Source organism: Artibeus jamaicensis, unplaced genomic scaffold (assembly GCF_021234435.1).
Source record: "Artibeus jamaicensis isolate MK-2021 breed Jamaican fruit bat unplaced genomic scaffold, CSHL_Jam_final contig_65, whole genome shotgun sequence".
Classification (NCBI taxonomy): domain Eukaryota; kingdom Metazoa; phylum Chordata; class Mammalia; order Chiroptera; family Phyllostomidae; genus Artibeus; species Artibeus jamaicensis.
Genome location: NW_026521913.1, coordinates 2,155,534 through 2,166,975, shown reverse-complemented (window position 1 = coordinate 2,166,975; position 11,442 = coordinate 2,155,534). Strand labels below are relative to the sequence as shown.

The 11,442-nt window shown below is 43.1% G+C and overlaps 1 protein-coding gene across 1 annotated transcript; it reads right to left on the bottom strand.

Annotated features, from left to right (window-relative positions):
• Window positions 1–9,415: 9,415 nt before the first annotated feature.
• SCP2D1 (SCP2 sterol binding domain containing 1) lies at window positions 9,416–9,886 on the bottom strand. The gene has a single exon (XM_037138341.2). The coding sequence runs from the start codon at window positions 9,884–9,886 to the stop codon at window positions 9,416–9,418; it is 471 nt and encodes a 156-aa protein (XP_036994236.1).
• Window positions 9,887–11,442: the final 1,556 nt, after the last annotated feature.

Here is an 11,442-nt window from a genome sequence, read left to right as displayed (position 1 = left end):
CTGCCCCAGGGAACTGAGCAGCTCTCCATCACAGTATTTTCCCAATTCCTTACCCTGCCCCCAACACTGTGGCCCCTCCAGGTCCTACCCCCACCAAAAGTAGTTATATCCCCCAAAACCCCCTTTCCCACCTTTTCACTGCAAATCTCAGCCTGGGCTTTGGGAGCCTCCAGCTGTTTTCAAGAGTTAACTAAACAGCCATTTAATTACACTGTTGGGCTATATAAATATTGTGCTCCACAAAATGGTAAAAAGCAGATATTTTTAGGAGGTCACAGATGTTTCTTATGATTAGCCAAGTCACAAGTTGGGAAGGATGTTTTTTCTCCTTAAAGAGGAGTTGAGAAGAGGCTCTCCCATGGCTGCTTGTGGGGGATTCATGTCATGGACAAGCATGGAAACTCAGCACAGTTTCCCTCTGAACCCAACAAGTGGGCTCCACAGTCCAGGATCATGGGCCCAGTGAGTCAGGCACCCACCCCCAACATGCGCTATTTTTCTGCCCCTGGATTTGTTCTGTCTCTCGATCCACATCACAAAAATCCCTGAAGCACCTACCATGTGCAAGATGCCACACTGTGGCTAATAAATGACAGAAAGGGAGTTCCGATCACACAGACATTCAAGTCTCACAGCAGCATTCTTTGAAATAGCCCCCTACTGGAAACCATCCAGATACAACAGAACCCATTCAGCAGTGAAACGAATGAAGCGTAACCACTCACAACCATGTGCATGAGTCTCAACACAGAATGCTGAGTGGAAGAAAGTACACAAACAAACAGAACTAGAATCTATGATGGCTGTCCTCTAGGAGTGAGTAAGGGAAGGGTGAGGGAGGAGGGTTCCTGGGGAGCTGGTCATGTGCTATTTCTACAGCCATATGCTGCTTAACAGGTTTTGCTCCATTTGGGAAATATTTTTGTGATGCACACTTGGGATTTGCTGACTTCTCTCTATAAAAGGTGTATTAAAAGCAACTTGTCCGAGGTCCCACAGCTATGAAGTGGCTGGGACAACAATACTCAGCTCCAGGAAGTCTGGTTCCAAAGTCCAAGATCTTACACCAGTGTCCTGCTGGGGTAGCCAGAACACAACACCACTATAGTCCTTCTTTGGGTCTCACTATCACTGTCTACTGAAGCTGACTGCCAACTGCCCAAGGGTTTTCTCAGATGCCTAGAACCACTCTGCCTGGGAGTCAACCACCCATGTCCCAAGAGCAGCCCTACCCCCAAGACTGATGGGAGTTGGTTTAAAAATGCCACAGCTCCTTCTTTCCCTAGTGAGATGACTCTGAGGTATGTTCTATGGCATCTCCCAAATACCTCTGGGGGACTGAGCCCAGCTGTGCCCAGTGGTGACCCTCTCAATTACAATCTCTGGATCTCCTTCCTTCCCTGACTGGGCCCACATGCCCACTCCCCCAAGCAAACTGCTCACACTGGCACTTTGCCCCAGGGTCTGCCTCTGGAGCATAATATCAGGCAGTCCTTTCCCAGAGAGTGCATCCCTGGCCACCCAGTTCCCTCCAGCCACATTCCCTTTGCCAATACTCCTTTTCTGAATTATTTTGTTTGGTTATTTGTGTTACCATTTATTTTTGTTACTGTTTACTTTCTCCCCACAACCTACATATATCCCCATCTGAAAATAAAAGTTCTGGGAAAGGAGGAACTACAGCTTGCTTACCACTATCCCCACTCGTCCAAACCCCCACCTCCCACGCCTAGTACCAGCAGTGATTTTCAGAATGTTTAGTAACCAATCGCAACACAGTCCTGGACAAATCCAGGCCTCATAAATCACTGGTATACTGCAGCTTGATATCATTAATGCCTAACATATGATAGATGTTCAATAAATATTTGTTAGATGAAAGGACCAATCAGTCAATGAAAAAAAGAAATCTGGCAGTTCAGTGCCAAAAATCTAAAACCTGCCCTAATGGAAACCTTCCAGGATATGAAGGTTACCATCACTGACAGTGCTTTCCTGGACCCCATGCCTAAACACGTGAATAGATTCATCAGTTGCAAAAAAGCGGAGCCCTAATAGTTGCCCCAAGCTCCAGAATCTCAATCTGGTCTACATCTAGGCACAGGCACTTCCAAGAAACCTTCACAAGGGCCATGAGCCACTTGCTCCATTTCTTCTAGGGCCTGGTGCACAGCTAAGACTTCTTCTGAGCTGAAGGAGGTGGTATCATAAGCCCATCCATTAGCTCCTTTTGCCAGCCTAGACTCAAGGTGCTTTTAGCCTCTCTCAATCCCAGATTCCTGCCACAAGTATTGTCTTCCAACTAGAGGTTATCTCCTTGAGTTGAAAGGAAGTGCTTCATTCACCAACACATGTCAATGCTTAGAACAAAGCCACTCAGAGAAGATGTGCATAAATGTTTGCTAAATGAACCGTTCAACAGATAAAAAGGTAACCTTGTAATAGTACATCATGTTAAATTCTTAGCAGGGCATTCAGGCCATGCACTCAATACTTCTCCTGCACTGACCCCTGAACCAGAGATGCAAGTCCCCTTCAAAGGTGGAAAGCAGGTTACAAATAGGAGATGAAGAGCTATTTTTCAGAGGATGCCTGGCATGTGAGCTGGTACCTATGCCCCTGAGCTGGTCCCTGGAAGGAGTCCCTCATTTCAGCATCAGATGTCAACAGTCAGCACTTTGACAGTCTCCCAAAAGAGCATTTTCTGTGCATCCAATAGTATGAAAAAAATCCTTTACTAGAATATTTTTCTGTCTCCTGTGCTTCAGACAAATGGATGGAATATCCCTGGCTGTAAGGAAACTCAGGATTCCTGTGAGTGGACCAGAACCCACCAGAGTGAGTGTCTCACTCTTTCCTACTCTGCCATTGCAGAGTACCTGATTCTGTATCTCTATCTTTTGATTCATACTTTAGAGCTAGGCTTCCCTCTCAGATGTCCAGCAACCCTGAGGATTCCAGAGGGAGTGATTCCAGTGCCTGACAGTGTCTTCAGAATCCTCCACTTAGGGCCCATCACACCACCAAGGGCCTTGTGGAGACGGGAGCCAAAAAAACAAGAGCATCAGGGGAAGGCAAGCATAGGCATCCCCATGTGCTGCCCATGGTTCCTAGGATGTTAAGAATTGGCAGGACCACTCTCACAATGGGGGGGGGGGGGGTAAATCCCACCTCCAGGGAAAAGAGGGTTACTTTGCATCCTTCTCTTGTAAAGCAGCCCATCGTGAAACTTTCCCTTAAGGACATAGGTAAATTTGAGAAGTTTCAGTTGGGTAAGTCAAGTCCACCGTTTGACACTTCAGGCAGGCATTCTCTGAAAAGGAATGTGTAATTTTTTTGGAATAAGTTAAAACGCAAGGTGGAGAATAGCTTCTGTGGGCAACTAAAAAGTGAGATGCGGAATATGTACATTGGGACTCATATGTATGTAACTGGAAGGACACACAAGAAGCCAGCGACTGTGGGTGACTTTAGATATAAAAATGGGAGAAGGGGGTCAAAAGAAGTATGAAAAACTGATATTTCTCTGTATACTTCTTTGTACTATTTGGATTTTTTCCATGTGCCTAGTTTTTTTTAAAAATTGACTTCTTTTTTTTATTTAATTATTTTTCAAGTACATTTTTTTGGTCTATTTCTCCCATCCCAGCCCCCTCCCGTCCCGTCTCCCCACCTCCCTCCCATTCCCCCCCCACCCCGTCCTCATCCCTGTGTCTTTCATACTTGTTCCTTAAAATCCCTCCCCATTTTCCTCCTTAAATTCCCTTCCCTCTCCTCTCCGGTCACTGCCCACTTGTTCTCTATTTCAGTGTCTTTGTTTTTATTCTGTTTGCTTGTTTGTTTTATTGTTTAGCTTCCTGTTACAGGTGAGATCATATGGTATTTGTCCCTCAACACCTGGTTTACTTCACTCAGCATAATGCTTTCCAGTTCCATCCATGTTGTTGCAAAGGGTAGTAGCTCCTTCTTTCTCTCTGCTGCATAGAATTCCATTGTGTATATGTACCACAATTTTTTGATCCATTCATTTACTGATGGGCACCTAGGTTGCTTCCAACTCTTGGCTATTGTAAATTGTGCTGCTATGAACATTGTGGTGCATAGGTTCTTTGATATTGATGTTTTAGGATTCTTAGGATATAATCCTAGCAGTGGAATTGCTGGGTCAAAAGGCAGGTCGATTTTTATTTTTCTGAGAAAATTCCATACTGTTTTCCATAATGGTTGTACCACTCTGCAATCCCACCAACAGTGAACTAAGGTCCCCTTTTCCCCACAACCTCTCCAACATTTGTTGTTTGTTGCTTTGTTTATGATAGCCATCCTGACTGGTGTAAAGTGGCATCTCATTGGTTTTAATTTGCATCTCTCTGATAGCTAACAATATTGAGCATCTCTTCATGTGTCTCTGGATATTCTGTATGTCCTCTTTGGAGAAGTGTCTGTTCAAGTCCTTTTCCCATTTTTTAATTGGGTTAGATGTCTTCCTAGAATGGAGTCGTGTAAATTCTTTGTATATTTTGGAGATTAAACCTTTGTCTGAGGTATCATTGGCAAATATGTTTTCTCATACAGTTGGTTGTCTTTTTAATTTAATACTGTTTTCTTTAGCCATGCAGAAGCTTTTTATTTTGATGAGATCCCATTTATTTATTCTTTCCTTTATATTCCTTGCTCTAGGGGACATATCAGTAAAAATGTTGCTGCGTGAAATATCTGAGATTTTCTTGCCAATGTTCTCCTCATTGACTTCTTTAATTCATTCAACAAACAACTGTGGAGTGTACAGTGGATGTCAAGAATTGAGAGAGTGAGACAAGGCAAAACCAGGCAAGGCCAACTAATGCCACCCTCTGGAGCACACTGGCAGGTGCTTAGGTCAGCCATATAACCAGTCATCCAAACTGAGACCCTTCAGAGGAAGGAGATACCACTAATGAAACATCACAACAGAAGTGTAAAACGAGGCTGCCCTGGGCAAAGCAATATTTGATTGGCTCAGATAGGATAATACCCACCCAGTCAGAACACTGGGAGAAAGAGAGGCATAAGAACTATGGGAGAAGACGACAACTGAACAGGGCGGCTTCATGGAGGAGGACCTAAAGAGTAGGTGGATTTAGATGGTAGATTCAGGAGGGGATGATAGGCAGAGTTAAGGCTGCAAAGAAGATTCTATACTTAACCCCTAGGAGTATTAAAAGATAATAAATTATGCCCACGAATGCATTATCTGTCTTAGCACATGCTGCTATAATAAAATACTGTAGACTTGGTATCTTATACAACAGGTATTTATTTCACCAGTTCTGGAGGTTGCAAGTCTGAGATCAGAGTGCTGGAGTGGTCAGGTTCTGGTGAGAACTCTCTTCTTGGTCTGTAGTTGGGACCTTCTTGCTGTATCTTCACATGGTGAAGAAAGAGAGTGCATATGAATTTGGGTGGAGGGGCATAATTATTCAGTCCATAGCATTCATTACTTTACATGGCAAAAGTGACTTTTCAGATGTAACTAAAGTAACTAGTCATTTGACATTAAGATAAGGAGATTATTCTGGATTATCTGAGTGGGACCAATGTAATCAGTCAAGTCCTTTCAAGTAGAGGCAGAAAATGAAGGCAGAGGATCTCAGAGAGATTTGAAACCTGAGAAGGGTCTCATGTGTCATCGTTGGCTTTGCAGATGGAGAAGGCACATGACCAAGAATGTGGGCGGCTTCCAGGAGCTGAGAGAGCATCTTTGGCTGATAAACACTGAAGAAACAGGGACCTCAGTACTACAACCCAAAGAACTAAATTAGACTACAACCCAAATTAGCTTGGAGAAGATTCTTTCCCCAGATGAGACATCAGCCTGGCCAACACCTCGGTTTCAGGCTGTAACATGTGATCAAAACAGAGAACCCAGCTGAAATTACCCTGACTTATGACCTGCAGCAACTGGGAGAAAATGAACAGGTGCTGTTTTAAGGGACTAAATCTGTGGCCATTTGTTACACAGCAATAGAAAACTAACACAGAATATTTGAGTGAGGGGGAAGAGTAAGAGCATTTATGGGGGGTGCTGTGGTCATGAATGCAAACATCTATGGGGCCCAGCAAAGTAGGCCCAGCTAGAGAAACAACAGTGTAAGCTCAGTGATGAAGGGCCGCCAAAGACCCAACCTGGCACTCAAAGAGGCAGCATGGAAGGTGGGGTGGGCCTGTTTGGAGATCCCATCCCACTCCCCATCCCCTGAGCTATTTTTTGCTTGGCAGGAATATAAGATCAGTGTGGCTCCAAAATCCAATTTTTTGAGAGAACCCAGAAATCCAATTCTTATTTTAAAAGTCCTTATTCAAACTTTATACACTTTTCTAGGGATACCAAGCAACACAGAAATGTGTGTTTTCAGCCATATGTGACCTTCTAGGGCATCCACTGAGTATAAGAGGCAAGGCAGAAGGTCTCTGAATAGTGTGAAAGCCAAATGTGGCTTTTTCAGGAGATAATAGGGAGCCAGTGATAGTCCCGCCTTTCCTCTCAACCAGAAGAAAAAGGGAAGTTACATACATGGAAAATTGTTGACTATGCCAGGCCTGACCTTCCTGGCACTTCCCAACCACTTGATGTCATAAGGGCCACTGGCCCCATTTCCAGGCAAGGCAGATGAGGAGCAGAGTGGCTCCACAATTGTCTGTGGTTACATGGATATGAAGTGCTGACACTGGGCTCAAAACTCCGTGTCTGATTCCATAATCTGAGTATTTCCAATTGCTACACATGGTACTCCGTATCAAGCTATGTGATCCTTTTCATTGAAGAGGGCTTTGCTGTCATGTTTCCCAAGGCCTGGCTTCACCTCAATCAACCAGCTACCTCTCTTGATTCAAGGCTGCTGCTCTTCCTTCTCTCTAGCTCCTACTGTGGTGTCTGCTCCTCCATCCCACAGCACCTCCCTCAGTCTGTCTACAGCCCATCCTTTCAGAGGCCATTCCCACTGTTCACTTGTAGCTCAGTCTCTTGGCTTCCCAGTTCCAAATTTCTGAGACAGGAATCTAATTGGTTAAGATCATGTTTTTGTCCCAAGGCATAATGAATGGCGGGTCAGCCTGGGGTGGGCCTCCCTTTGGTCAGATGCCTGCCAAGGCATGACCCTCTGTAACCCCTCTCTCTTTCCCATCCCCCTCTACCCTCTAATCTATCAGTAAGCAATTTATGTCTCAGGGCTAATCCCCCAAAATTACTCATGGTACTAACAGAACCACTCAGGAAAGCTCTTTCTGAAAACAGTACCCAAACACCTGCTGAGACTTGTTTGATGTTCATAAATATGTCTTGAATGGAATGCTTGCACCAGGCAAAATAAGCATTCATGACAGTACATGCAATCAGTCTAAAGCCTCTGAAACATCCACCACTGGCCTGCAGCGGCAATGGTAAAAACAGCATATGGGTCCCCTACAGGCTGACCCAGGTGAGCAAAGGAACCAGGGAGTGCTCCATGTCCCCACTCATGCTCAGCAATGCTTCACCTGAAGTTGAGCAAATTGAACAAAAGGTCTCTTGGTTTCCCACTGAGACCATTTTGTTAGCAATGAGCATTCACTCTGCCTCTTTCTGCCATGGACAGTTTAGGGAGGCCTCTGCAGAACTGCCCAAATCAACAAGGGGTTGGAAAGGCAGACACATAATGAGGTCAGAGTATTCCTTGTGCTGAAAGGGTAGAATTTTAAATACTCTTTATAAAACCTACATTTTGAATGGAGGGCAGCAACTTTTATTTAGCTTATATTGACACAATAAATTGCATATGTATATATAGTATATAATTCGCTGTTTGATCTATATATAAACCTATTAATCCATCACCACAATTAAGATAATGAATTTATCATCGCCTCAAGATTCCTCATGGCCACTGTAAACACCCCTTCCCCCCATACTTCCCATTTCCATGTCATGGCAGCCATTGATCTTTCTGTCACTAGAGTTTGCCTTTTCTATTTTTTTTTTGCCTTTTCTAGTATGTTACATAAATAGAATCATATTGTATCTACTTGTTTTTTTTCTGGTCCTTTCAGAAGAATTATTTTGATACTCAATTGTGTTATTGTGCATATATATCAATAATTCATTCCTTTTTATTGCTAAGTAGTATTCCATGATCTAACATACCAAAATTTGTTCATTTATTCACCTGTTGATGGACATTTGGTTTATTCCTAGTTTGGCACTATGACAGCTATGAACATTCACATACAGATTTTTGTAGTTGTACATATGCTTTCCTTCCTCTTGGGGAAAATACTTAAGAAAGGAATAAGTGGATCATTAGGTAAGCATGCTCAATTTAACAACACTTCCTTGTGGGGTTTAAGAGTGTCCACACTGTGTATATTTAGCCTAACAAATAAAGGTACACACAGATTACACAGGAACACATGACATACATATTCACCGATGAGGAGGTTACATTAGGCAGCCAGCTTCATCCCAGTCCTCCCAATACATGAAAAGGGCTTCCGGAGGGGAAAACTTCCCAGGATGACCTTCAACTTTGTAAATGTTCACTGCACAAGCTCCTGACACTTCAAAAATGGTCCACAAGAGTGCTTTATAATCTGTCTCCAGGAGATCCTTTAAAAAGGACAACATCTCACTAATCTAGAATAAGACAGTTATTATAATCAATACTGAAAGCTGCAGCACGAACCAGAGCAGGCATTCTTCAAGGATGCTCCCATCAACATCACCTGGGAACTTATTAGAAAGGCACATTCTCCCCAACCCATACCTACAGAGTTAAATATCCAATTGGGGCCCAGCACTCTGGGCTTTCACCAGCCCTGCAGATGATCTGATGTATGCTCCAGTTTAAGAAACAGTGGCCTAAAACACCTTTCAAGTCCTTCAACTCACTCAAAATTGAATCCATCAGAAGTCATCATACACTATCACTTCTACTGCCTGTTCTACTTTCTTACAATTCTGCAAGCCTGTACTAGTCTCCTCAGAGAACCAAGTTACCAACTGAAGTCCAAACTTACTCACTAATGGTCATCACTATTTCCCCAAAACACCAAACTAAGAAAAACTAGGAATCAGGCAGGAACTCAATCATAAAACCATTTAAATCCAACTGCCAAAACATCCCATTTTTCTACATGTGGATTTCACCCTATTATATTTCGGTATAAATAAATATAAGAAAATAGAAAGATTTTAGGTGATGTACCACTCCAATACTCTTTACTGCTCTATAACCATCGCTGCAAATGTACACACTAGCAGGAAAAATAATCAAACTTGAATAGGAAGAATTTGAGTAAAAATATGAGATATTTTTTGTTTTAATCTTCAGTTTAAGCATGATTTCTGCTCCACATTATAACCAAAGAGAGGTCCTCATCATTTCCTTGGTATTTTGCATGCTTAACATTTAGCCCAGTCTTTGAACAGCCTCTCCAACTTCCGGCCAAGTAGAACTTTGCCGCTCACTTTGAACTTGCCGGCAAGAAAAGCCTTCTGAGGGTTTATTTTGCCTAAAACCAACTCCATGAAGACAGGTTCTGGAATTGTGAAGATGGTATCTGCTGGGAGCCTGGCAGACCCTGGATACATGTCCCCAGAACCATTCTTCAGATCAATGGTCCACTGCAGAACAATCTTCCCATTTTTGGTGATGTCCAGCTGAAAGATGGCATTGACTTTCTTTACCAGCTGGGCCCCCACTTCTTTGACATAATATCTAATGTCCTCAAACACCTGGAAGCTCTGGAATTCTGAAAGCTCTAGAGGGTGTGGCATGGCAGGTTCCCAAGCTGAGCCCATGTCTTTGCACTGACATGCCTGAGGTCCATCTCCTGCTTTGATCTTGTGTTGATGGTCAGTTCTCTTCCACATCTTACTGTGCTGGTCCTCTTGACCTTGCCATCTGGTTAGTAGGCCACTGTGGCCAGATTAATATCTGCAGGTCAGATTGTGACATCAAAGGTAAGGCCCAAACAGGGAATGAGGCTGGTTCATGTGCTGCAGTCTTATTGGCTAAACAGATGCTAAAATATGACATGGGGGGAGGACTCAAACAGGTAATTATGAGGCAGATCCACACCACCACCCCTCAAACCAATTAGAGCTATTGGTCTTACAAGCCCAGAAAGTTCTGGACCCCTTGGTGGAAATAAGGGAAACTGGCTCAAGAAGGTACTTTGGTGACATGAGCTCTGTCTTTCCAATGCAGGCATCTCCCAGTAGCAGCCCTAACTGAGAGAGCAGTTATTCTGATTCCTTTAAAAGTAGTTGATTCTTTCTCTTTCTTTTCACTGATTGATTGATTGATTGTTGTTGTTGTTGTTCAAGTACAATTGTCTCCATTTTCCCTCCACCACTTTCCCCCCATCCCACCCACCCCCACCTACCACCCTCAGTCCTTCCCCCTTTGGCTTTGTCCATGGGTCCTTTTACAGTTGTTCCTGAAATCCCATTATCCCCTCCCATCTCCCCAGTGGTTACTATCAGTTTGTTCTGAATTTCAATGTCTCTGGTTATATTTTGCTTGACTGTTTGTTTTGTTGATTAGGTTCAACTTATAGATGAAATCATATAGTGTTTGTCTTTCACCACCTGGCTTATTTCACTTAGTATAATGATCTCCAGACCCATCCATGCTGTTGAGAAGGGCAGAAGCCCCTTCTTTCTTTTTGCTGTGTAGTATTCCATTGTGTAAATGTACCACAGATTTTTGATCCACTCATTTACTGTTGGGCATTTAGGTTGCTTCCAGCACTTGGCTATTGTAAATCGTGATTGTGGACAAAAGTAAATGATTCTTAAGCAACAGACTGTAGTGCTAAATTTGGCTTGACCTGGTGAGTGGTGGAGGGGACACGCTTTTAGAGCCAAATGGCAGGTTGGAGAAGGAATCAGCACAGACCTGCATCAATCAGAAAGTCAGAGGGAGAAAAAATTTTTAAAAGACATATCTCTAAGATGACCACAGTGAGAAGAAGAAAAAATTAGAAAATACATATCTCTAAGATGAGCAGAAGACTCTGTCAGTCTTACATGATAGTTGCAGGTAATAATGTAGTCCTTACTTTAGCACTGTTCTAGGCATTGTACATGTATTAATATTTTTAACTCTTATTACAGCACTTTGAGGTAGGTGCTACTTTTTAATCTTTATTTTACAAATAAGAAAACTGAGGCAAGGGGAGATGAAGTGATACGCTGAAAGTCACACAACTAGTAAATAGGGTAGCAAGGTTTGAACAGAGGTGGAATGGCTCTAGAACCCACTGTTAGTCTGTCTGATGCTTTCTCATAATAAGGATGAAGTTTTCTGGAGGGAATACCACAGAATTTCTCTTGTACCCTTCTCAGTGCATTATATCAGGAGTATATGGTGTCAGTATGCTCCATTGCTGGTTATGTTTACCTTGATCACTGCTAGGTTTCTC